The 24,265-nt window shown below is 55.0% G+C and overlaps 7 protein-coding genes across 13 annotated transcripts; 5 read left to right on the top strand and 2 right to left on the bottom strand.

Annotated features, from left to right (window-relative positions):
• Window positions 1–332: 332 nt before the first annotated feature.
• On the top strand, window positions 333–3,087 carry PV09_01968 (uncharacterized protein). Its single transcript, XM_016354937.1, has 2 exons — window positions 333–707; window positions 760–3,087. Exons 1-2 carry the CDS (start codon window positions 417–419, stop codon window positions 3,025–3,027), a joined length of 2,559 nt encoding a protein of 852 aa, XP_016216953.1. The 5' UTR covers window positions 333–416; the 3' UTR covers window positions 3,028–3,087.
• An 850-nt stretch (window positions 3,088–3,937) lies between these two features.
• Window positions 3,938–5,595, top strand: PV09_01967 (uncharacterized protein). The gene has a single exon (XM_016354936.1). The coding sequence runs from the start codon at window positions 4,177–4,179 to the stop codon at window positions 5,386–5,388; it is 1,212 nt and encodes a 403-aa protein (XP_016216952.1). The 5' UTR covers window positions 3,938–4,176; the 3' UTR covers window positions 5,389–5,595.
• A 5,681-nt stretch (window positions 5,596–11,276) lies between these two features.
• On the bottom strand, window positions 11,277–15,047 carry PV09_01966 (uncharacterized protein). The gene is made up of 2 exons (XM_016354935.1): window positions 12,078–15,047; window positions 11,277–12,005 (listed from the first exon to the last, which is right to left on the bottom strand). Exons 1-2 carry the CDS (start codon window positions 14,859–14,861, stop codon window positions 11,613–11,615), a joined length of 3,177 nt encoding a protein of 1,058 aa, XP_016216951.1. The 5' UTR covers window positions 14,862–15,047; the 3' UTR covers window positions 11,277–11,612.
• A 125-nt stretch (window positions 15,048–15,172) lies between these two features.
• Window positions 15,173–17,145, bottom strand: PV09_01965. Of its 2 annotated transcripts, XM_016354933.1 has the most exons (3): window positions 16,779–17,145; window positions 16,488–16,702; window positions 15,173–16,442 (listed from the first exon to the last, which is right to left on the bottom strand). In XM_016354933.1, the coding sequence occupies exons 1-3, from the start codon at window positions 16,894–16,896 to the stop codon at window positions 15,243–15,245; spliced, it is 1,533 nt and encodes a 510-aa protein (XP_016216949.1). In that variant the 5' UTR covers window positions 16,897–17,145; the 3' UTR covers window positions 15,173–15,242. The 2 variants fall into 2 exon arrangements, with proteins under 2 accessions (XP_016216949.1, XP_016216950.1); XM_016354934.1 differs by having other exon boundaries at window positions 16,488–17,145.
• PV09_01964 (methionine aminopeptidase, type I) lies at window positions 17,073–19,300 on the top strand. Of its 6 annotated transcripts, none has more exons than XM_016354932.1 (5): window positions 17,073–17,314; window positions 17,408–17,628; window positions 17,686–17,999; window positions 18,056–18,602; window positions 18,665–19,300. In XM_016354932.1, the coding sequence occupies exons 2-5, from the start codon at window positions 17,454–17,456 to the stop codon at window positions 18,775–18,777; spliced, it is 1,149 nt and encodes a 382-aa protein (XP_016216948.1). In that variant the 5' UTR covers window positions 17,073–17,314; window positions 17,408–17,453; the 3' UTR covers window positions 18,778–19,300. The 6 variants fall into 6 exon arrangements, with proteins under 6 accessions (XP_016216948.1, XP_016216947.1, XP_016216946.1 ...); XM_016354931.1 differs by having other exon boundaries at window positions 17,073–17,373; window positions 17,437–17,628; XM_016354930.1 differs by having other exon boundaries at window positions 17,408–17,999.
• A 929-nt stretch (window positions 19,301–20,229) lies between these two features.
• Window positions 20,230–21,147, top strand: PV09_01963 (uncharacterized protein; the record flags this gene model as incomplete). The annotated part of the gene is made up of 5 exons (XM_016354926.1): window positions 20,230–20,330; window positions 20,622–20,777; window positions 20,856–20,922; window positions 21,000–21,055; window positions 21,111–21,147. 5 exons carry the CDS (start codon window positions 20,230–20,232, stop codon window positions 21,145–21,147), a joined length of 417 nt encoding a protein of 138 aa, XP_016216942.1.
• A 1,107-nt stretch (window positions 21,148–22,254) lies between these two features.
• Window positions 22,255–24,116, top strand: PV09_01962 (uncharacterized protein). Its single transcript, XM_016354925.1, has 3 exons — window positions 22,255–22,753; window positions 22,830–22,901; window positions 23,015–24,116. The coding sequence occupies exons 1-3, from the start codon at window positions 22,556–22,558 to the stop codon at window positions 23,501–23,503; spliced, it is 759 nt and encodes a 252-aa protein (XP_016216941.1). The 5' UTR covers window positions 22,255–22,555; the 3' UTR covers window positions 23,504–24,116.
• The last annotated feature ends 149 nt before the right edge of the window (window positions 24,117–24,265 follow it).

Here is a 24,265-nt window from a genome sequence, read left to right as displayed (position 1 = left end):
TACATGGCGAGAAAGCCCTTACAGTTGTTGTGAATCTAGGAGCTCGCTTTACTCATATCGCACAGACGCGGCAATTTCGCTGCTGTGATGTTGTTCAGTAACTTCTTCGTTTCCGACAAAGGATGGGTTATTGTCTCGGAGTCTCTGGCACAGTGTGGTGGAGATTTCGCTGCCGTGATGTTGTTCAGTAACGTCTTCGTTTCCGACAAAGGATGGGTTATTGTCTCGGAGTCTCTGGCACGGTGTGGTGGAGAACGGCTGGAAGGCAGCATCCTCGCGGAAACCTTCCGGGCCTGACTGCCCTCATTCAGAACTCTGTTTATCCGCACAAACAGAGGCTCCCTGAGTACCACAACGTCTTCGCAACGAGACAATTGACTTTACGAATGTGCGTGCAAGAAGGAACGATAACTTAGATGCCGGCTGCACAGAAATCGGGGAGCAGCCGTGCGGTTGCGCCGCGTGGTGGCCTTGGTGTTTCGCCCTTCCCAAGCTCCCACCACCTTGTCGTAACCACCAGAGGCCACGTGCATGCCGTGCAGCAGACTGGGTCGCGAGAGTTATTCAGGTCTTGCTCAAGAGGCATCTTGGCTGCTAGAGAGGCCAAAGATGGCTCTGGCACTTTAGCTATTTCCGACAGTCACAACGTGATTCTTCATCGTATCGAGGACGGACAACAAAGAAGCTACAGACTGAAAGGTTCAGAGGTGCGTCAAACATAGATTATTGAAGAGATACCAGCTAACGCTGCCTTAACAGAGCCACATAAGCTTGCTGGAGTTTTCCCAAGATTCAAAGACTCTTTTCTTTGCAACCACCATCCTCAATGCTGTCCAAGCGTACTCCCTTGCCGAAGGACGTCTACTCGAGCCTGGCCCACTCCACAACTCTAGACCCACAGCCCTCGCCGTTTCTCCAACCTCAGATATTCTTCTAAGTGCATCTGAGGATCCGCCGGTCGTCTACCTCCAGAACCGTACCCTGGGAACCCAGCCTCTCTTGTTGCAGCCTCTGGCTTCACAGGCCCCTATAGTCCAGGCTTGCTTTCACCCGAATCGGCCAAACGTATTCCTCTTGGCCTACAAAGATGGAGCGGTCGCCGCTTATGATGCCACGCGACTCCTCCGGTCGTACGGCGACAACACTGCATTCCCACAATCGCACGGTGCCGAAATACATGTGTTTCAAGGTCTTCATGCTGTAAGCTCAAGAAGCGTGGCTGATCCAGATGATAGCCCGCGGCCCAGGGAACATGACTGTACGGGCTTCGGTCTGGAAATTATTAGATCTAGTTCGCGAGGATTGAACATTACAGGAGCCGCCTTTCTTCCAGGCTCAAGAGGCCAAGCTGTAACCTGTGGTATAGATGGCAAATGCAAGGTCATCGATTTTGAGAAGAAATACACGATAAGGAGTTGGCACGTACGAGCACCCGCAACGGCCCTGTCCGTACTTCCTCCCGGAGCAGAGAAGGTGCCATTGGTTGCGGTCGGAAAGATAGACGGCAAGGTCGCTGTATATCACCTATCTGGTACCCTATTGAAGCAATTTGAGATAGGAGAAAGTTCTTTAGACCCGATCATTGCCGTCGAGTGGATCAGAGGCTCGGGGCCACGGCTCGTGGAGGATAGATCTGATCCGAAGGCTGTGGACGAAACCTGGATCGAGCTGTATGAAGTGCAAGGAAGCTTGAGGAGCAGGAAGACAAAGCGGAGATGCGATTCTACCGCTCGGAACGGTCTGGCAGATTGTGCCTTGGTTGAAGATCTTTCGACCGGTGAGACAAACGCTGTTGAAGCCGGCGGCACCGTGTGCTACCGCTTAATGGACGCTGCCAAGGCACAAAACGATAATCGTCCAACTGGGACCAATTACATGGACCTGTTTTCTCCTATAAAGCCCTGCCAAGCGCCACCTGATGTACCGGCGATGAATCCTCCGCATAGAACCACTCCCCGTCAGCGACCGAGGATATCGAGTTCTACATTCAGAAATGTAGATGAGAGAACTGAAGATCCGAACCGAAAGGAGCACTTCTCAATAAACGAGCCGCTGGAAAAACCTCGTCAACCAGCGTGCCTATCACGACCTAGCCCAACCACAACGGTGACTCCCTCTCCCGATGCTGGCGAGACTACAATAGCGAGACTCCTTGCGGCGAAGAATCCGGATGGAATGCACAGGTCACGTCAAGATGCACCAGGAAAGTTCACTTTATTCGCTCCGTATATGCCTCAGATGAAAAGCACGGTCAAAAAGAAAACATCTGCAAGACGCAGATCTTCTCAGGTATCGAATTTGTCTCTGTCAAGCTTCAGCCCGAAGAAGCCCAGTACAGCCGAGGCACGAACACCTTGCGAGAGTTTGGACGAAGACGACATATGGCTGACTGCCGAATCTGACTATGAGAGTGACGTGGCGGATCAGCCGAGAGGGAATCAAATGCAGAGAGGTAGAAGGTCACGGCGATTGAAATGGCCCAGCGAAAGGTCCGGAGCTACAAGTGCAAAGCACACGATGGAGAAACCCCAACGTCCATCGATCAAACTCCCGATGTCATCTCCTATTGGAAGTAGATCGAATACAAGGCCAAGGCAGAAAGTCGCTCTTGCCTCAAACTTCACGCATAATCAAATGGAGCCTTCCATGCATCCTTCGGTCGAGAGTTCTATGGCATCTTCTTTGGTGTCTCCGCAGACTGAATCTGGGCATGAGGCAACGCAAATGGACAATGCTTTGCGCCCGGGTTTCGCACAGTCGTATCAAGGACCTGTGAAGGTCGATAGTTACCTGCCTCGCAGAAGCAGTCTCGCATTTCCTAGCTCTCCACATGGAGCGAAGGTTAGAAGTACCCTAGGCGATGTATCAGGACATGAGCAAAGAAGGTCCGAGGCAGTGTTACAGACAAAGCGTCATGACGAATTGACGTGCCGGTGTTGTACCAAGATGAGGGATGAGGTTGCGGCGTTAAGGGCTGAGCTGGCTCAATTGAGGAGGATGCTGAACGGCAAGGACAGAGAAAAGTGAAAGTGCAGCTTTATACCCAATGAAAGCATGAATGAAACGATTCGTTACTGTAGTGTGGAAGCGTTCCAGCGCGGCGTTTTGCGTAGGGTGCTTTTAAAAGAATACAGCAATTATGACTATCATTATCCGACTTTCCTAGTCTGTTGATTTTCTCGGACTGTATAGAGATAGACTAGGCAACAAATCTCGTTCATGGCTTTAACCTTTCTAGCAGCTCTGAATCCTCGGAATACGGTCCAAGGAGAGCCATGATGAGGTAAAAATTGCCCACTTGAGCCGGTGTATGGAGATTCGACTGGGGTGTTTTACACATTGAGCGTGAGGGCCTGGGGTATGATGCTTCGATCGACTCACCTCTGCAGCCCGACCGCCTTGTCATCACATTGCAGAAAGAAGCGGAGATATCTGTTCTTCTTGTCTTACACGCGAAGACGCTTGATTCGTGACACTCGCAGCCATGTCGCAGGTTCGTGTCGAAGGTCGTGATTTAACCCTCCGTGCTTGAGTCTGCATTCCTTTGTCACGCGGCCGAGATTCTAGAGCCGTCACTCGACCAGGCGCCAGCTTTTTGAAATCCGGACTTACGATCGATCTACCATCGAAAGGCTCCGTATGATCCAGGAGTCGTCATTGCCGTCTAATGCTGCAGTCATTTGCCTAGTAGTAGTAACCACGAGAAAATTCATAGAGTCACCACGTGAAGCAACAAAATCGAACTCAAAGCTTCGATCTACGAGCGTTAAAAAAAATTAAAAAAAATAAGGCCAGAAATTCTTCCAAGACATATTAACATGCTGAGTGACCATCTGAGCTTACGATGACGACACGCATCAGATAATGTAAGCATGGAGCGCTAGACACGCGATGTTTCGTGGCTATGAAACGGAAGGAGAGTCACCACAACTGTGCTCTTTTTACAACATCGTATTTACTGCATCATGCCCCATGAGACATTGCTTTAGTCTTCCTGGAATCGAAGGCTTAAGCTATATCGACTGCTCAACCTCGAGCTGATGTCAATGCCGAAACCGGGAGGGAACCTCGGCTTCGACTTCGACCCCATTCCGATTGACGTTTGTACCTTCGACTTCAGCCTGCCGGTCACGAAGTAAAACACTTGTCCGAAAAAGTTTTCGACGTATCCAAATCATGGCACATAAGTCGTTGCTATTGCTTCCGCCAGCGCCGGAGCCAGCTACGTACGCTACTATCAAAGCCAGTTATCAGGCTCCCTTACAGCTTGCACTGCGACATTGTTCCAACGCAGCAAGTGGATCTATCCTCGACGTCGCGTTGCCTATTCCGCAGCTGCATGAGAAGCGCAGTCAACCACGGGCGGCGAACTACAACGCGGTTCAGACAGCCTTAGCAAACCTGTACAAGCTCATTACCGCCATCGCAGTACGCGAGCAAATCAACGTTGAGGACGGATCTGGCGTTGACGTACGAGTGCTCCTCCTGTCGTATCCGAGAGATGGCGTCGTGCAGCCTGGACCGACAGAAGTTGGAGTAGCGGTAGAGGGTCCCGTGATCGAGATCTCCACTTTGGGCCGGTGCCATCGGAGGTGGAACAAGGTCTTCTCCGTGGAGAGTGAGGAGGGTGAGCAGGTTCTGAAGAACTTCGCTTCGTTTGGATTGAGAGGCTCAGCGGTGCAAAAACTGTGCGGTGGCATCGTCTCCGTGTCTCGCACGAGACCAGAAGACGCAGCCTCGGCTTGTCGCCCGCACTACCGTCCAGTGGTGGGGGGAACGTTCGACCATCTACACATCGGGCATAAGTTGCTGCTCACGATGACCATATTCATGTCCGACCCTGCGTCGGGCGAGCAGGAGCGCTCTGTGATCGTGGGGATCACAGCCGAAGATCTGCTCAAAAACAAGAAATACGCAGAGTTCCTTCAGGACTGGCACGAGCGCTACGCTGCAACGCACGCGTTCCTTCACGCGCTGACGTCGTTTGATCCCGAGAACGACCATCCGGAGGAGATCTCTGAGGTCAAGAACCCGGGGCCGAACGGGCACGTGGTCACAGCGAGATACGGCTCTGGGCTGAAGATCAAGTACACCGAGATTTGGGACCCGTACGGACCCACGATCACGGAGGAGAACGTAGACTGCCTGGTCATCTCAGCGGAGACACGATCTGGAGGCAAGGCGGTCAACGACAAGCGCAAGGAGCAAGGCTGGCGCGAGCTGGACGTCTTCGAGGTGGATGTGCTGGACACCGAAGAGCCCGACGACAGGCCCAATGAAAAAGCCGCACACGCGGATGCCATGCACCAAGCGTTCCAGAACAAGCTTAGCAGCACCGAGATACGCAAAAAGCAAGCGCTGTCCGCCAAAGGCCGAAGCAAAGTGTGAGCAAAATTGCTCGTCATGAGATCCTCGTCCGAGAAGGAGGACCGTGGGCGGGTCGGCGCGCTCTGGAGATGGCGTTTTTGTTGGCTGTGGAGCGATAGGCTGAGCGATTGTGCCTCGTCTGCATATGCTGGCTGCTGAGACTCTCGGCTTTACCGCACGACATGAAAGGCACGGGATGGGATGAAAATCACACCCCCCCCCCCCCTTTAGAGGCTTTCGTTTTCAGGCCCACAATGCAGGAGACACAGTTCTATCACACACGAAGCATGTTGCAGATCGAATCCTTCGGAGCCAAAGTGTGTGTTTGCTCGCGTTTGATCACGTCAAGCCAAAATGAACCACCAGATGGGCCAAGCAGGAAGCTCGGGCCGCACAGCCACAGATGGCAGCCAGAAGCCTCTCGCCCGGGTCGTCCGCTGCCCACAGGCTCGCCACACGTTGTTGACTGTGAAGACGCAAAGGTCACGGACTTGGCTTGCGTTTCGAGACGCAGCGCATTCACAGGCTGTCGAGTGTCTATGTATGTATGTATGTATGTATGTATGTGTGTGTGTGTGTGTGTGGAAGAGAGACCGGCGCTTGTGGGCTATCGATAAGCGCAAGCGAACGTCCTTTGCGACATGTCATGCGCGAAGGATCAGTCGGCGATCGAATTTTGATCTACTCAGCCAGCAGATTTCTACTTGTGTGCCCGAAAATATATGTAGACACGTCGTTTAGCATTCAGAATCCGCCATAGTCAAGACCCACGTGATGCGGAGCCAGCTCATCGTTATGCTGTGGGCAGCAGGTAGCACAAGCGCTTGACAGCTTCTTTTCCGCAGCGTCCGGCCTGTTCTCAGAATGCGACCTTATATGCTGGTGATCCGCGTTCTACGTCGCATAGCGAGCAGCGCGCCGTCTGTCGTCGTCCTGGCGGCGTCTGGACACCGAAAGGTCGACGACGGGGACGTGCATGAGGGCAAAGCCTACCCGTTGTCCGTCCAGTTCAGGCGCCGTATTCTTCGTCGTACATCTCCCCTTGCACGCCTTCACGGGTCTCGCGACTGCTGGACGCTGCAGAGCCAACACGGCCCAGCGGCCTCGTGCCTCTCCTGGCGGCCGTGGCATGCCCGCAAGGCCAGCTTGCTCTTTGGTTCGCAAGAGTGGGCGGGCACAGGAACAACGGGCAGACGTTCGAAGCTGCCGAGCAAAAACGGCAAGCCGGATCGACCCGTGCCCGTCTTTAGAGCATCTGACTAGCACGGCAAGGTTTCTTCGGCTGTCTTGCGTCCAGGCAGGTCGTATTGCTGAGAAGAGGGCCTGGCAGAGGCGCGCTCCGAGGCCTCACGGACGGCAGAAAGTAGCAAGCTGCTTATGCAGCCCCCTCCTTTCTTGCCGTCCCGCAATCGTCCGCATCGAGAAGCGCCGTTGGCGGAGGCGAGCGTCTGGTCCCCTGGCCCGGGTGGATATGGGCTTGGGTCCGCCTTGGACAGCGAGGCCTTGTAAGCGTCGGTTCGACTCCAGCTGGCGTGCCAGCGGCCGGGTCGAGGAGTCGCTCTCCAGCGCGGTCGACCGACTGGTGCCACGCCCGCGCTGCGATGGTGGACCAGCCGGGGGGCCACAAAAGCGCGCAAACTCGTCTGCACGACGACGCCGTTCAGCCCTCTGAGAGCCACGGCCAGGCTGCCGGCAAGGATACAACATCCAGACGGTTTCCTACGGGTCGGCTCTTCTGCAACGTGCCGCTCTCGACATCCTAGCCTGCATGCTTAGGCCTGGAGCCCGCAGGACAGTTCAGTAACGTGACCGCTGCCCAGCCCAATCAGCGGCCCGGGGCGCGTACATTGCGCTTGCTTCTGCGTCCGTAATCGACCCAGTACGCTCTATGCTCATTGCACGATAGCGCTCGCCTGTCCGGCATGCTGGCTGTGGTCATGGTGCATGCGGTTCGAATTTTTCATCCTCTTGCGTTGCTCTCGTTGCACCCACCTCTCCCCACATCTCTCGAATGTCAGTCATAACCGCAACTAGTCCCAATCCACACGACTGACTTGCCGCGACGTCACACCATCAGAACATGGCTCGAAAATCGTTCTCGTCCACCACGAGTACCGCAAACGGCGCCACATCCGTGCCCCGACGGAGTGCTGCGGCTGTCAAAGATGTCGGAGGCTCATTATCAACTCCCGCCGCGGACGACCGCGCCGCCGTACCTCACATCCTGAGGCTCGCCAACGAGCAGCTGCTCACCATCCTGGACTTCCTCGAGGACGACCCGAACAAGAGCATCAGCTTCGAGCGTCGGGCTTATCTTTCCCAGGAGAGTTTCAGGCCGCCCCCGCCGCCTTCGGCCACGAGGGCGCAGGATCTGGGCAACTGGAGGCGGACCTGCAAGCGCTTCTCCATGATCGGAGCGCAACATCAGTTCGCCCGGGTCACCACCAGGTTCTCGATCAAGGACTTTGAGCGCCTGGAGAAGATTGCGAGCAGCCCGCATCTCGCGTCCGAAGTACGAAAATTCAGCTACATGGTTCCGTACTTCTTCGTCGACGGCAAGTGGATCGCAACACCCACGAACCCCCCTGCCCGCGCCCGCCTCCGCTGCTTTCATGTGCAGATTCTAATGCCGTACAGGTAGAGACCGGGTGCAAGACGTCCTCCCAAGCCTGACCGACAGCCTTGGGAAGCTCGACGTGCGAATCTATGAGGACAAGCTGCGGCAGCAGCAGACCATTCTACGAACCCGCAAGGACCGAGACACCCTGTTCAAGGCGCTGTCGGCCTTCACAAAGCTACAACATGTCCAGATACTCCCAGTGCAGGACTCCCAGGACCGTGAGCTTCTCACATGGCTCCGGCAGAACCGCCATTTCTCGCAGTATCTCGAGCTTGACTGGCGACCGGCGTGTTCGCACAGCACACGCACCATAGGCGAAGCTTTGCTCGAGTCACGGTCACCGTGCACACGATTTTCCTCACCCCATCTGGAGCCCCAGAGCGCCATATCGTTGGTTCAGCCAGGAATATTCGCCCTGCTCGTCTCCAAACTCATATCCATCGAGCTGCACTTCGACGACGGAACGCAAGATCTCGACACGAGAATGCGCGAGCTTGCGCCTATGCTACGGGCCGTCTTTGAGCAATCTGCCCCGAATCTGCAGGCCGTTCACGTTGGCTTTCCCTCCCATCGTCCGATCTCGCTGCGCCTCGACGACATCTTTCACGGCGTCTCGTGGGAGAAACTGCTGTGCTTCGGCGTCCAGGGATGGAAACTACACGCAGACGAAATCATTGCAATGACGACACGTCATAGAAAGACGCTCAAAGGCTTACGTCTCAGAGACGTCCTGCTTAAGGAGGGCAGCCGGTGGAAAGACGTGTTGCCGCACCTCAAGAACAACATGATCAGACTGGAGTGGTGCAGCCTGCGCCGAGTTGGATACGCCACGCATTTCGACGAGCTGTGGGCCGCACAGGGGGCAGAGATACCCGATCTGCCCTTGGGCGGAACAAGCGACAGCAGCGACGAGAGCAGCGACGGTGACAGCGATGGGATGCAGACCGATCATCAGTCCGACGATGGCGATACGGACATGGTGGACTCAAACTCAGCAAATGCTCATGCAAACCATATAAACGGAAATGCCTCGCATTCTGCATCGTCTATTGCGGGATGGTCCCAATCGAACGGCTACGACTCGGATCAGGACAGCACAACCGCGTCAACGCACTCAGACCACACAGATGACGAACACGGCATGGCGGGCAATCAGATGGGCTTTCCTTCGCAGGTCGCTCCGAACCACGACCGCCATGCCACCAAGCCAGAGACTCCCTCGGCGATTTTGTGGTGCAATTGCAGCAACCAGTCCATACAGCTCGATCTCGAAAACGCAGGGCCATACAGCGACAATGGTGTAGACGTGTCGAATCGGACCCGGAAGGTGTGGGAGAAGTGGATCATTGGCAGATGCCCAGTGCATGATCCTTCGCCCTCATAGTTTACGTTTTGGGGCTGCACGAAACCTTTTCCTTCTCCCTCTGCAAAGGCATGCACGCAAGTGCGGATTGTGTGCAGACTTTTGTCTTGTTTTGCCGCTTCTTGACACGAGGCGCAGACGGAAAGCCTTCCACACGCCAGATCGAAAGAGCTGTCTGCATGCTTCCGAGTCGTGCCTTAACCGCGCCGTAAACGAGGATCATTCTTCTTTGGCGAGCGACTCCAGCGATAACCCAACACACCCAAAAAAACTCGGCTTTCTCAATCAAGCACTTACTCGATTTTTCTACAAGAATGTTCGGCATGCACTAGCAACGCGCATATTTTAGCTTCTTCCCCTTGCGAGCATGTTCCCGGCGCACCTCTTACGAATAGGATCTCACCACGTATTTTCTTCCATGCATATCTGACGGGCGGCACGTTTACCCTTTAGCGACGTACAGGACGATGGGCGGCACAAATTGCATTTTTTTTCCCTGCCAACCTCTGGCAACAAACGATTTCGCGGGAACCTTCACTTTGGGAATTTTTTTTGCCGGGAGGAAAGAGGGGAGGGAGGCAAGAGTCTTTGTGTTTTTGTTCACATGGGCGGTTCGGTCCACACACACGAAAACGAAAGGATGATTTGACTGATGCAGCTAGTCTACCAAATGCATGTCCGAGTTTTATTCTTTTCGTCTTCCCGTAGCCTCGCCCCCGAGGACGGGTGATTCTTGTCTCTTGTCCTTCTTATTTTTATTCCCTTTGGTCTTCCCTTGCATGCTCGGCCGCCCATTTGCAAGGCCCGCTCATCCGCGATACGCGAGGATGGCGTAATCTGCAGTGGTCTCATGCCCACAATCTCTGCGCCCAAAAAAAAAAAAAAATAAAGACATACCAACAGAGAGTGAGAGAGGACCACACACGAAGCGATTTTGGAGCCGGCCTTCGCATAAGTGAGTAATTTGCGTCTAGCCACGAAAAAGAAAAAGAAAAGAAAAAGATGACTCCACGTGGGAATCTTGAACCGTCCTCCCCCGTCGCAAGCCTTGGCTGGCCCCAGGACGCCACGCGGGTCGCGTTCGCCGCGGAGGCGATGTCGACGGCATCGATCAACGACAACGTCAACAGCAACAGCGACCACAACGGCGGGGCAGACTGCAACATCCCTATTCTCATCTGCAAACACGCGACTTTTTAATTTTTTTTTTTGTTGGATCCGCAACCGGCGTCGTAAGGACGCGGTCTATCTCTCTCTCTCTCTCTCTCTTACCACCTCGTCTGTACCACTCTCCAGTTCGTGGCTTCCCCCCCCCCCCCCCCCTCCTTTCTTTCTCACAGCAGCGTTGGCGTCCCACGGACGGGCGAACCGTTGGTCCTCTCCCACCCTCCTCTCGGCCCGCCCCCCGTCTCTCGCTCCTACAAATGGCCCAATCGGAAATATTTCTCGAATCGTGCGCAAACTTTCCAAGTTAAGAAATAAAAATATTGAAGAGGAAAAAAAAAAAAAAAAAGGCAGCCCGGCCGACGTTCCTCGGGGAGGCACAAAGGCCGTCGCGGTGGCAGCAGTAGCAACAGTGGCAACACAGGTGGTAGCAGGAGTGCTTTGGCGTCCGCTGGGGACAGACGGCCGCTACTTTTACGGCGTGAAAGAAAGAGATGGATGGGGACGAAGCGATGCGTGCAAGGGGGGGGGGGGGGGGGGGGGGGGGGGGGGGGGGGGGGGGGGGGGGGAGTGTGGGGAGGGGGATGGCGGAGGGAAAGGCGTGTTCAAACGCCGGTGCAGATTGTCTGTATCCGCTTGGACATTCTAGAAGTGCGTCAGGCCCGTGTACGAACTGCCGTACGGCTCCCAGAAGCTGAAGCATTTGAAATGCAAGAGGCAGCAAGAGGAAAAGCAGAGAGATTTAAAAAAGAAGTGTCTGCGTGAAAGAAGGGCTAATCAGCCTTAGCAACAGCGTAAATTTTTCCGTTTCTGGGATACATGTCTGTCACATATGCAAGCTAAATCAGGCCGGAAATAATTTTACATACTCTATGCACCCTCGAAAAAAGTTTGATTTTGGTCCGAGGACGGCATTTGCTTCATGCCTTTCGCTGGGAAAACGCCGATCCTGGATATGCTTTTTTTTTTCTTTTTTGAAAAGGCAGACCTGAGGAAGACTATGCTTGGCAACATATATGCCTTTGATCATGCCCCACGCAAATCCTTCCACGACATGGAAAACCCTCCATAGCTATGGTCAGGCTCTCTCCAGTCACATTACTCGTATCTCGGCCCATCATCCTCCCACGCTGCAGGCGTCTCCGCTGCAAACGCCCCTGGTGTCTCAGGGTATCCAGCACCAGGCGTTGGCGCAGCAACCGCTCCTGGCGTCCTGAAATCACCATACGGCCGTGGTGTTGGGCCGTCCATCGCACCGGGCGTAGGTGCAGCGTAAGCTCCTGGCGTTGGCGCTGAATTGTACGGAGTGGGACCTGCACCTGGCGTGGGGGCACTGTTGTAGCTGGTTGTGCTGGAGTTGCCCGTGTACGCTGGAGTACGGCCCCCGGAAGCGCCCCAGACACCAAGTGGTGTCTTGGAGCCAGAAGCATAGTCGTTTCCAGAGTAGCCAGCATTTCCAGAATAGGGCGTTCTAGAGGAGGTACTCCATGCCTGTTCATTTTTATGTTAGTCCAAGGCCATAAGCAGACAACCTGGAACGGTTGAAGACGGGACAGTACGTACGCTGCCACCGTAAGCAGTTCTGCTCCCATCAGCGCCTCCATAACTTGTCCTGCTTCCGTCGTTACCACCATATACTGTCCTGGACCCATCGCCGCCGTAGCTCGTGCGTCCACCATCACCAACTCTCCAACTGTCACCCCCAGAATTATCCACAGGACCTCTACCCCACGCCGGTGTTCTCCCTCCGCTCAACCCAGCAGCCGCTGGCGTGCGTCCTCCAGCACCCCAAGTATCGCCACCAGCAGCAGCCGGAGTACGTCCTGTGGCCATACCACCAGGAACGCGACTCGCCATAGGTGTTCGTCCAAAGCCGCCGGGTGCAGGACCACCGGGTGGAGGTCTGGGGCCACCACGTCCAAGACTGATTGATTGGCCTGTGATGGGGTCCTTGATACGGAGGATGTCTTTCTCGAACGTCAAATCCTTCTTCTTGGAGTGAATCTCCACACGTGCTTTCGTGTCCGTAGTATCTTTGACTATGCCCAGAAGCCCCTTGTACGGGCCCTTGGCAATTGTAACAGTCTTGCCAATCAGTCGATCGCGTCCCACCGTCTTGGGAGGCGGCATCGAGGGAGGCGCTCCGCCGTTAGGACCATTTCTTTGAAGCGCGGGATTCATCTTCGTCAAGTCAGGTCCAACATTGTTGATCTTGCCTCCCTTTGCCGCGACCGTCTGTACATTCTGCGACGTCGTGACGAACATTCCCGCATTTTCAACCTGGGAGCGATTGAGGATGAACAAAAAGTTGCGGTGCACGTACAAGACGTGTCCTTGTCGCTGAGCGCCCATCCACTCTTTGACAGTGTCGTCGACGTGGATCTCGGAGCCCTCGCGGTCGGTCGCTACGGCATTTTTCCGTCGCTCAAGCTTGTTCGATATGTTGCTGGGAAGCAATGTTCGCACCTGTCCATTCTGATCGAGGACGCGCAGAGACTCTTTGTCCACTTTCACTACACAACCGACGGTAGTGGCATCCAGCTGAACTAGGTCATGCAAATTGTACCTGCTGCCAATCGGTGTTGATCCGGCCTCGCCTGTGAGCCGCAAGTCCCTGCTAAAGACGTGCACCTCATCTTGCGTTGCGTCTGTGACGATCGTGACGCGGTCATCTTTGATGCGTACCACCATACCAACTTCGTCCTTGTATTTGCTCGCGCCGCCAGTAACTTTGACGTGATCACCCTCCCTAAACTTCTTTCTTAGATCCTTCATAGGTGCATCAATCTTCTGTCCTTTCATCGAGCCCTGATCGACTTCGAGTGTGACGATATCACCTCTTACCGCAACAACCTTGCCTGATACCCCTTGTTGCTCGCCTTGGTAGATCTCAACCTTGTCACCGGCGAGGTAGTCTCCCGTGACTGTCTTGAGCGTCTGCGCAATGGCCGTCAGGTCAAGGTTTGCATTGCCGCTTTCGTCTTCCTCTGCAAATTTGGCTACCTCTTCTAGAGTGGGATTCACGATATCCAGCTCGACGTCCTTGAACTTGAAAGCCTTGATCAGGAAACCCTTCTCGTACGTCTGATTCCTGAATGAAAACGTGCGTCCGGCAGAAAAGCCGCCTACGGTTGAGAGATAGCGGCCGTTGCCGACTGCACGAGCTTTGTGCTCGTTGAAAAGGCGAGCGGGAGGTCGGACAGCATTTCTCTTCCGCTTGCCAAATGCACCCACTCCATCGTCCTCGGTGTAGTCCAGGCGCGGCACAAGCTGCAGCTCCATCGTGCCAGCATTATCCTCTACGGAGTAGACTTTGGCGAGATCGCCCGCATATAACGGGTCGCGCTTAACTCGCACCCACATGCCAACGTCAACATCCTTTGGCGCGACTACGCGCAGTAGATCTGGGCGCTCGGAAATATTGAGAAGCGTGATCGAATTGCGGGCGTAGCAGTTCTGAATGTCTTCCGTGGCATGCAGAACATCCATCTGAGTACGAGCTTCGACGTAGACATAGCCGCTCATGGCGGTGTCTGGCCGAGAAAAGGCGCAAAGAATCCGTAGCGGATCACGCGAATCCTTGCGTTCAGCGTATCGCTTCATGATCGAGTTCACGACTTCGATCTCTTTGCCGATCTTGACTTTGATGGCGTAGATGGGAGGGTCATGCACGCTGGGCAGCAGCAAGTGCTGCGGCGTGACTGCCACGTCGCTACCACTACCCCCCGTGTATTTGTTGCGTCCATATCGCTCAGCGTAGATTCTCGCCTGCTCTTCGGCGTCTTTTGCCTGCTCCCGCTCGCGTAGCTGGTCAAGCTCTCGGTGTCTACGATCGTCGTGCTCGGTGCCTGGAGGAAGATCCAATGCATCGTCAGGGTGAAGCTCGTTAACGATCTCCTCATCGTCCTCCTCAAGCTCCTCGTCCTCCTCTTCGTCGACTTCGGCTTCTACATCTATGAATTGGTTTCGCTTTCTGCGCTTCAATCGCTTTCGAGGCCTGTCTTCTTCTTCTTCTTCTTCTTCTTCTTCCTCCTCCTCATCCTCTTCGTCATCCTCATCCTCGTCCTCGTCATCATTATTCTCCACGTCCTCGCCTAGTCCTTCCGCATCGTCCTCCTCATCCTCTTCATCGTCTTCTAGTCCGAAACGCGCTTTCGGCTTGCGACTACCTCCACTCTCTTCGTCCCGTTTGCGCCGCGGAGAACCGACATCACTGTCTCGCTTGCCATTCACCCCAGCCTCCGAGTTGTCGTCATCCTCGATATCTGAGCCCTGTTCTTGAACGGGGTTGAAGTCATTGTCGTCTTCTGACTCCGAACCGAAGTCCTGATTTAGGAAGTTGGACATTGTGAGACGTGTGTTGGAAAGGAGGACAGTGGCAGTGTTGCTCGCCCTGAGGGAAGGGCGGCGAATGAAACAATTTGTAGGGCGCTCAAAGGACTAGAACATTGAAAGAGACGTAATTATAGAGGAAGATTTGATGTTCGAGAGCTATGGAAGGTGTACGAGCAGCAAATGCTTTATGGCTTATTGAGTCTCGCTCCAAAAAGATGCATGACCCGCCGCAAACAGCCGCATTGGTACATCTCGATTTCGGCCTTAGGCATCAACTTCTTCAAGCCATTAGAAAGGCGCTGCTTTGAACGTGCTCAACAAGCTTGGAAACCGTTTTGAAATTTCTCTCTTCTATAGGTTGGGTATTTTGCGAGCATATTACCTTCTCTATGTCTAAGTCCTTCGTCCACCCATCCGTTCAAATCGCAATCCCAAATTAAATATGCTCTCCTTAACTGAACTCACTCCTCCACCCAGTCCCTTCCACTTCCACAGCCACCATCCAACCCAGCCAGCTATTCCCCCCAGTGCCACCACCAAACTTGTGCCTAGGATTCTAGCCTGGCGCTGCGTCCTCTTCTCAATATCAGAATACCGCATGTTGCCAAAACTGACTCTCGAATATTGCGTTGCCCAGCCCAGGGAAGGAGCATACGCGTATAATCGCTCTTCAACAAATTTACGCAAAAGATAGACTGGCGATCGCACGTCTGAGCGCATTTCTTTGTAGTTTCGGAGCGCGAGATCAGAGATCGCAAGGGCATCAGGCGTGCGTGTTTCTGTGTACGCGGCAAGTGCTTTTGCGCGCAGCGCATCTCGTTCGGCCTTTGTAAGGAGCGCAGTGGACGATGTTGGAAGAAGATGCTCATCTAGTTTGTCGTAGAGGACGCGCACAGACTCAAGACCGGCGTTCATGCCTTGGCCGTAGAAAGGGACCATGGCGTGTGCGGCATCTCCCAGGATAACGACCGCAGAATCGAAGTGGTAGGGTGTACACTTGATGGAAATAAGCGGCAAGTGTGGATTCTCTTTGTACTGCCTCCGTATTTCGGATTCCGAGATGAGTGTGCCGACTACGCCCGGAAAATGCTCCTTGAAGAAGGGAACGATTGCGTCTGGGTTTGAGTTTAGTCGCTCAAAGTTGGTCGCAGGCATGAAAAGGGTCGACGTAAAGCTCTTATCAAGACTGGGAATGGCAATGAACATGAATCCACCGGCGGGCCATATGTGCAGGTGGTTGGGGGAGATCCTGAATTCATCACCTGATTCAGTCTTCTTCGGTGTGATGTGGAACTCGCACCACAGCGTGTCAATGTACTCCTGTGTGTAGTTCATCCTCGTGAACTTCATCAAATGATAGCGTACGGCTGAGTGGGCACCATCGGCACCAATCATGAAATCGAAAGCAATTTCAACCTCTTCGGCACGTGAATACCGTGGAGCACCAGGCTGTCGTTTTTCAAACCAGGCTTTCTTATTTGCGAAGTCCGCGCCAACGAGCTTGTGGTTGTAAAAGAACTTCACATTGGGCATGTTGTCCAGCTCGTCTAGAAGACGCTTGTTGAGTCCTGCGCGATCGACAGCTCGGATAAACTATGATCAATTAGCAGACGTCAGACAACCACTGATGTAGCGTACTCTGCCATGGATATCATATGCTTGAGATTCTTCAAACAAAGAACCGTTTTTGATGCCATGAATCATACGACCATGCATAGGAATGGTGTCAGCGAGCACAGATTCCACGAGGCCTTTGCACTTGGCATTTCTCATCGAGTTGATCCCGCGCTCGGAGAGCGCGAGATTGATTGACCTTGTGAAGTTTAACGGAACAGTTGATGGATCCCGAAGATCTGAGAAACACATTTAGCCTTGATTTCGATGCCTTGAGACATATCCTATGAACCGGCGGCGCAGCAGCATACATACCGCCTCTCAGCTCATACACTTCAACCTCATCGCCTCGCCCTGCGGCGTACAAAGCCGCGAGAGCACCAACAGGCCCGGCACCGACAATAACGGTCTTTTGCCGACCTGGAGCCGCCATGTTGGCTGGCACGGATGGAATTGACGTGACGATGATTCATCTCGCTAGAAAAGTTTCGGGGGTTTGATCGTAAGATAACGTGACGGGCGAGGTTCGGGTGACTTGCGCCGGTGCGGAGGACGGGGGAAGGACAAGAGGCCTGGACACAACAGACCCTTTGATCGGCGCAGGAAGTTAGTCAACCTTCGTACAAACTTTTCTTTGTGCTGTTCGCAACGATAACAGGTGCTAACCCAACTCCTGATTCTGTGCACGCATGGTTTGGTCGAAAATTCTTCCTGCATATTTAACGTGTGTGCACTCAAGTCTGCGCTTGTGATACCGCCCCACAACGACCATTCCGTGCCCAAAAGTGGCGCGTTCGCTCGCCGACTGATCACGGACAGGGTTCTCCAAACACGATTTTCCGACGGCTCTGGTGAGTATACGAATGCCTCGTAGTCTGTAAGGGGGTGAATGTTCGATCGGTTTGCACTGGTATGCAGAGATCCGTCTCTAACTGTCCGCACAGAGCTGATAAATCACGCTCTACTCGTCAAGAACACAAAGAGTCGAACATGGGCGACGACAGCGTCCCTGCGCAACGCATCTGTCTCGGTGCCGACTGCAAGAACGAAGCGACAACACTGCAGTGTCCTACGTGCCAGAAGCAAGGCAAGGACAGCTTCTTCTGCTCTCAGGACTGCTTCAAGAAGAACTGGAGCGAGCACAAGAAAGAGCACAAGACACAAAGTAACAACCCATTGCGCTCCTTCATTGCCCCGAAAGTCGTATCTGAACCTGACGCAGCTGGTCATTACAACCCATTCCCGACGTTCGCGTACACGGGGCCCCTCAGGCCTGTGTACCCGCTCTCTCCGCGACGCCATGTTCCTGCGAAGATCAGGCATCCGGACTATGCGAGGGATGGAATCCCGCGATCTGAGCAGAATCTGATTGGGAGAAGGAACATCGCCATTCTGAACGAGAAGGAGCAGGAGGCCATGCGCAAAGTGTGCAGGCTCGCCCGAGAGGTGCTTGACATTGCTGCGGCCGCGGCGAAGCCCGGCGTTACGACGGACTACATTGACGAGATTGTGCACAAGGCTTGCATTGAACGTGACGTGAGTTTGATCTGGAATTGCACTGATGACGATTCGCGCCGTGCTAACCGTCGTAGTCGTATCCTTCGCCCTTGAACTACTGCCACTTCCCCAAATCTGTTTGCACTTCGGTCAATGAAGTCATCTGCCATGGCATTCCTGACCAGTACGTCCTCCAGGACGGCGACATTCTCAACATCGATGTGACTCTGTACCACGGCGGTTTTCACGGCGACCTCAACGAGACGTACTACATCGGCGACAAGGCACTCGCGGACCCAGACAGCGTGCGCGTGGTCGAATGCTCGCGTCAGTGCCTCGACGAAGCCATCAAACTTGTCAAGCCGGGCATGCTGTTCCGCGAGCCGGGCAACGTGATCGAGAAGCACGCGAAGACGCTTGACTGCAGCGTCATCAAGACGTATTGCGGGCATGGCATCAACCAGCTGTTCCACTGTGCCCCGAACATCCCGCACTATGCAAAGAACAAGGCGGTAGGTACGGCGAAGGCGGGCATGTGCTTCACGATTGAGCCCATGATTGCGCTAGGCACGTGGAAAGACAAGACATGGCCGGATGACTGGACGAGTGTCACGCAGGATGGCAAGAGGACGGCGCAATTCGGTGAGTGTACCACACTGACGCATCTGTCTGTAATCCCTCTGGTGGCTAATGTGTTGGACCAGAGCATACACTGCTCGTCACGGAGGACGGAGTGGAGGTTCTGACAGCGAGAAAGGCGGATTCGCCTGGCGGGCCCGTCCCGATTCCAAAGGCGGAAGGGGCTGCCAAGTCATAGGCGATGGGACGGAGGAAGCAGCAGCCAGGCTCGTGGCTGCCTGACCAGCTCTTTGGCTCGGTTCCGTGTCCGGGGCAGCTTTTTCGGAAGGCGCAGCGCGATGCTTCACGCGACGTTTGCGAGACGGGCAGGGGCTCGCTTGCAGACTCGCCGGTCGCTCCTCCCAGCGATGCGCCTGGGTGCCTGGAGGAATGGGGCTGGGAGACGAACTTGATGCCTGGGATGAGCAGTTGGCAGGCTTCTGCGGTTGATCGAGGGACAGGAGAGATGGCGGAACGGGCATGGCAGGTCCTGAACTTGCCGTCGCCGCGGGAGGGCGAGAGCGGAAAGGTCTGTGCAAGCTGGGACCGGCTGGAGGCATGTCGAGAAACCCGGCGGCAGACTCAGAGACGACGGGGCGTAGGTGCTAGCTCAGCGCGTGCTGGACGTGTTCATCAGGTAGAATGAGTAACAGTAAGAAGCTGCCGGAGCAGCGCTCGTCCCCAGTGTTGGGGAGTGTCCCGACCGGCGGCGTTTGACCCAGTTCAATCTTTCTCGCGAGGCCACCTATGAGTGCGTCTGGCGGCCCGTTGCTCGCATCGTAGGCGGCCGTCGGATGAACCACTGGACCAGCCGTGCCTTGGCCTCGACTGATCGGCAGCGCAGACATGACGTTTTCCTGCGTGGCCTGAGCACGTGTCGAGCTCACGGCGGAGAACAGCAAAGGCGGCACCCGTTTGCAGAGACAAAGCGGTGAGCACGAGGACGGCAGAGGAGGCCATCGCAGCCTGCCACTTCCGCTTGCCGGTGCAGGGCCATCTGTCGCCGGACAGTCCTGTGTTCGGGGCGAGCGTTCTGGCGGATGCTCGGTCGCGATCTGCGGCGAACCGATGCGAACGCGGAAAAAAAGGTCTTCAGTTCATCGTGTCTGCCGCCAGCGACCTCACGTCCGCTGCCGTGCTCCGTAGCGAGCCAGTGCCCGGCCGGACCAGCCAACGCCAGCTCCGAGCGACGCCTCGCTCGTCCGTTCGCGCCGCCCCAGGCCAGGTCGAGCACCAGCACCCAGCACCGGCTGCAAAAACCAGCAAAACCCAGCAGACCAGCGATTGGCCAGCCCTCGACTCCAGCCCGGTTCTGCTGCTGCTCGACCTTTTGCTCTTCCACGCAAGCAGCGCTCCTGCTCTTTTCTGCCCGTCACCACGCTCTCGCACCCATCCACTCACCCACGCACGCCCGCACGCTCACGCCGCCCAGAGAAGAATCGAAAACTCGTCGCTTGCCCGGCGTCGCACTCGTCCTTCTCCCCCTCCCCCTGCCCGTCCTCCGTGCAACCGTCCAACAAAGAGCGTCGCCCGTCTTTGCTCGACCCGCCTCCGGCCTCGTCCTTCAAAACCCCCCTCTGTTTTCACGTCCTTTTGCTGCGTCGACCCGCGCGCAACATCACATCCGCGCCCGCTCTCCATACGCGCCAGGATGTCCGGCGAAGCTTGGCTGTACCTGCTGGCGGTGCTCATAAACGCCGTCAACCTGTTCCTGCAGGTCTTCTTCACCATCATGTACAGCGACTTGGAATGGTACGTCGTGTGTCCCACGTTGTCTACTTGTGTGCCTTGAGCTGGGCTGCGTCCCGCTGGTCCCGCTTTGCGCGCTCCGCGGCCGGTGCTTGCGTGGCCGCGAGCACGGTAGCCGTGTTGGCAGCTCTCTATCTTTGCGCTTGGTGTTGCTCCGGCTCAACCACGAGGATGCAACACCAACGCCGTCTTCCCCGTTTTATTCCCCCGTTGTTCTCCCACGTCACATCGCAGACGAATCGGAACCTTTCGCCTCTGCGACGTGCTGGTGTTGTACTGACGGGCCATCGATAGTGACTACATCAACCCGATCGACCTCTGCAACCGCCTCAACACCTACATCATCCCCGAAGCCGCCGTTCACGCCTTCTTGACCTTTTTGTTCCTGATCAATGGATACTGGATGGCCCTGCTCCTGAACCTGCCATTGTTGGGATACAATGCGAAGAAGTACGTCGCACCCACTCGCCGTTTAAGCAACCCAAGCTGGGCGCGATGACGTGTGAACTGGAGCTAACAGGCGAGCAGAATCATGGAAAACCAGCACTTGCTCGACGCCACGGAGATCTTCAGGAAGCTGAACGTGCACAAGAAGGTGAGATACAGGCTCTTAGGCCGCTGCATGGAGACGGCAGGCGCCAGAGACAAAGGAAGCTAACCGTTGGGCTGTAGGAGTCATTCATCAAGCTGGGCTTCCATCTCGTCATGTTCTTCTTCTACCTCTACAGGTTCGTTCTAATCCGTTCCGCAGCGTCTCATTTGTTGGAGTGCTGACCATAACAGCATGATCGTTGCCCTCATTCGCGACGAGTCGCACTAAGCGACTTGGCTCCTTTCTACGACTACCACGCAGGACATAGTCCCGCATCCCATCGCCGTAAATCTGTCGACGGAGACAGAGAGAGGCGACCGAAGGTGAATGCGGTTGCGGCCGTGTCCGAGTCCCCATTGCGAAGCTAGAGAACACACGTGAATATTCAACCCGGACGGCGAGTGCGCGGCAGTCGCATGAGAATTGAGAACAGTAGTAGGTCTAAGGTGGAGGAGCAGGGAAGAGCAGAAATGAGCAGTTTGATATGTAGCAGTACGACACTTCGACGACATAGATGACGAACAACCCCCCACCCCCAATACACGCTATCCACGAGGTCTCTGTAACTCACGTATTGTGTTTGCATGTAGCATGTACGCGATCTGACGGGCGGCATGACGAGGAAGAGGGGGGTTGGGGTTTAGATGATCATCTGTGACTTCCCCAGCAGACGGACGACAACGTGAGCGTATTACTCACGGTGTATTCTGGAGTGGGGCACGCTTGGGTTCTATATAGAGACACGAAGTTCTTTGCTGTTGTCCTTCTTTCTACGCAAGTAGCCTGGGGCCCTTGTCCTCGTCGTTCATTTTCCCCGTGAAGAAATTTCAACAGCTTGTTTGAGTAACGTGGTCGGTCGAGCGTGTTTCCAGCCATGCGGCACACGCGCGAGCGGATTGTGTTTCGTTTCGCTGCGTCCGAACTGATGGGTCTGATCTCATGGCATGAGAGCTCGAAGCTCGATCAATTGGTCGTTACGCAGTGACAAAGCCGAGACGAGGCTCGGTGAAACACATGTTGACAGCTTGATAGCTGGACACAGCGCCTGAGCGCAGCCGAGAGGATGGCCAGCTCCCGCAAAAGCTTGTGTATAGGCTTGCTCTCAACTGCGATTGACATCCAGCTGACGCCGACTCCGTGCTGCTAGACTTGAACTCTCGTACCGTCGTGGCTGTCGCAGCCAAACGCTGAGGACCAAACCTCAGGCGCAAAGAGAGTGATGACGCAGGCGCCAAGGCATTCAAGCGTCTCATGGGCAGCGCGGGCCCTGAGTGGCCAGTTTCAGCGTCGGTCGCACCCAAGCGCAAGTTGGCCGGTGCAGTCCCTTCGCCTTCGGACTTATATCACTCACACATTGCGCCTTCTGCTGTCCTCGACTCCAAACGACTTTTCTGTAATCTCAACCGGACCCATCGTCCATCTACTTGCGCACCAGCCGTCCAAAACACTTACAAACGCTTGTCTGTTCTGTCCTTCTGCGTGACGGGAACGAGCACACGTGCTTCGAACGCTGCAGAAACACTTTCGGCTTTCCTGAATCCCGCCTCCGGCCAAAAGAAAAACCTTTCCTGCGCTTTGCGTGAAGAAAAAAGAAGTTCAAAAAAAAAGAGAAAAAGTGTAAAAGTGAAAGCAAACAATGGCTGAGGTACAAGTGCCGCTCGACACGATCCCAATCTCGCCGCCGGATTCTCACCCCAACTACGGCAACGGCGACGAGTCCCCGGCTCCCGCGAGCAAGCCCGTCACCGTCTTCGACGACCCGGAAAACTTTAACGTCAAGCACCCGCTCATGCACAAGTGGACGCTGTGGTTCACAAAGCCGCAGACCGGCAAGGTAGGCCGTGACCCTGGCGAAGAGTCAGAAGAGCTCCGAATGGCAAAAGCGCCGGACTGACAAAGGTACATGACAGGGCGACAACTGGAACGACTTGCTGAAGGAGGTCATCTCGTTCGACTCAGTCGAGGAGTTTTGGGGCATCTATGTACGTTTCATCATCCATCTCGTTCGTTTTCTTTTTCTTCGCCCCTCTCTTTGATTCCTCCCCTCACACGTCTCTCTTCACTGTTCCCGTGGCTAACATCAACGTCTGCGCAGAACAACATCACGCCTGCCGACCAGCTCGCTCAAAAGTCCGACTACCACCTGTTCAAGGCTGGCGTGCGCCCGGAGTGGGAAGACGCGAACAACAAGCACGGCGGCAAGTGGTCGTACTCGTTTCGCGACAAGAAGCTGATCAACATCAACGATCTGTGGTTGCACGTCATGCTCGCCGCCATCGGCGAGACTCTCGAGGACGAGGACGACGGCGAGGTCATGGGTGTCGTCGTCAACGTCCGCAAGGGCTTCTACCGCATCGGCCTGTGGACCCGATCCACGGGCAAACCGTTCCCCGGCGGCGGCGACGGCAACACGGCCGGTGGCAAGGGACGCAGTCCCCAGCAGGGCCAGGAGATCTTGATGAAGATTGGCAGACGTTTCAAGGAGGTGTTGGCGCTCAAGGACAGCGACGTTGTCGAGTTCTCCGGCCATGTTGACGCTGCGCACTCGGGTTCCACTCGCGCGAAGGCCAAGTTCACCTGCTAGACGGCTTGGTAGAGTCTAGCCTCCTCCTTCTTTTTTTTTTTTTTTATCTTTTTCACTTTCCTTGGATCTTCGATCTGAGCGTGCTCGATCGACAAACAATGTGAGCCGGTGTTTACAAAGAGGGTCACGCGACCCCGTTACTCTCCTATGCAACATCAGCATTTTACGGGCATTAGCATTGGCGTTTCAGGCAGACCAAAACAGGCACGAGGATAATACTGGAGGAGAGAGGGTCTCCTGGGGGAAAGCCGGGTGTGGAGCATGTGGCCACCCGGACGAGACATCACTCTGGTCCTCAAGACACGAGCATGGGAGGGTTGAAATGAGGGGGAAAAAAGGGACTTCGCTAACGAAATGGGATGTGTGCATATACCACCGATAGAAATGGCACGGAATACCTATCATCTTTACAGTACGTCCCGCTACTACCACCACGACAATGACGGACGAAATTAGGATGGAAGTGGCAAATTTTCTGGAAGCAAGGCTGCGTTGAGTTCGACGAACATCATATTTCGAGCATGATATCGGCCAAAGTCATGAAGGTTGTAGAGATAGCGTGAGCTTTTGCGCTAATTGCATAACTACGCTTTGTCAATCGGCATTTTCCCACCTTTTCACACCTCTCTCTCTTTTTTTTTCGCTTCTTATTCTTGTTCCCCATGTACGCCTTGGACCTCGGGCAAGCAGGACTTCCCACAAATCACCACGCATGGTACGTGTCCACGCCCGCTCTCTTCGGACACATGCGCAACCAAATGC

The sequence above is a fragment of the Verruconis gallopava genome (genome assembly GCF_000836295.1).
Source record: "Verruconis gallopava strain CBS 43764 unplaced genomic scaffold supercont1.5, whole genome shotgun sequence".
NCBI classification, from domain to species: Eukaryota; Fungi; Ascomycota; class Dothideomycetes; order Venturiales; family Sympoventuriaceae; genus Verruconis; species Verruconis gallopava.
Note: the sequence above shows the minus strand (reverse complement) of the source record. Positions and strands in the feature narration are given on the sequence as shown.

Coding starts and splice junctions, on each gene's coding strand:
- PV09_01968 (XM_016354937.1), top strand. CDS start 417: ATGCCGGCTGCACAGAAATCGGGGAGCAGCCGTGCGGTTGCGCCGCGT. Junction 708..759: donor ACAGACTGAAAGGTTCAGAG/GTGCGTCAAACA, acceptor CTGCCTTAACAG/AGCCACATAAGCTTGCTGGA.
- PV09_01967 (XM_016354936.1), top strand. CDS start 4,177: ATGGCACATAAGTCGTTGCTATTGCTTCCGCCAGCGCCGGAGCCAGCT.
- PV09_01966 (XM_016354935.1), bottom strand. CDS start 14,861: ATGTCCAACTTCCTAAATCAGGACTTCGGTTCGGAGTCAGAAGACGAC. Junction 12,006..12,077: donor GAACTGCTTACGGTGGCAGC/GTACGTACTGTC, acceptor AAAAATGAACAG/GCATGGAGTACCTCCTCTAG.
- PV09_01965 (XM_016354933.1), bottom strand. CDS start 16,896: ATGGCGGCTCCAGGTCGGCAAAAGACCGTTATTGTCGGTGCCGGGCCT. Junction 16,703..16,778: donor AGTGTATGAGCTGAGAGGCG/GTATGTATGCTG, acceptor TGTGTTTCTCAG/ATCTTCGGGATCCATCAACT. Junction 16,443..16,487: donor CATATGATATCCATGGCAGA/GTACGCTACATC, acceptor AATTGATCATAG/TTTATCCGAGCTGTCGATCG.
- PV09_01964 (XM_016354927.1), top strand. CDS start 17,376: ATGCAGAGATCCGTCTCTAACTGTCCGCACAGAGCTGATAAATCACGC. Junction 18,000..18,055: donor AGGCTTGCATTGAACGTGAC/GTGAGTTTGATC, acceptor TAACCGTCGTAG/TCGTATCCTTCGCCCTTGAA. Junction 18,603..18,664: donor CAAGAGGACGGCGCAATTCG/GTGAGTGTACCA, acceptor GTGTTGGACCAG/AGCATACACTGCTCGTCACG.
- PV09_01962 (XM_016354925.1), top strand. CDS start 22,556: ATGGCTGAGGTACAAGTGCCGCTCGACACGATCCCAATCTCGCCGCCG. Junction 22,754..22,829: donor CAAAGCCGCAGACCGGCAAG/GTAGGCCGTGAC, acceptor GGTACATGACAG/GGCGACAACTGGAACGACTT. Junction 22,902..23,014: donor AGGAGTTTTGGGGCATCTAT/GTACGTTTCATC, acceptor ACGTCTGCGCAG/AACAACATCACGCCTGCCGA.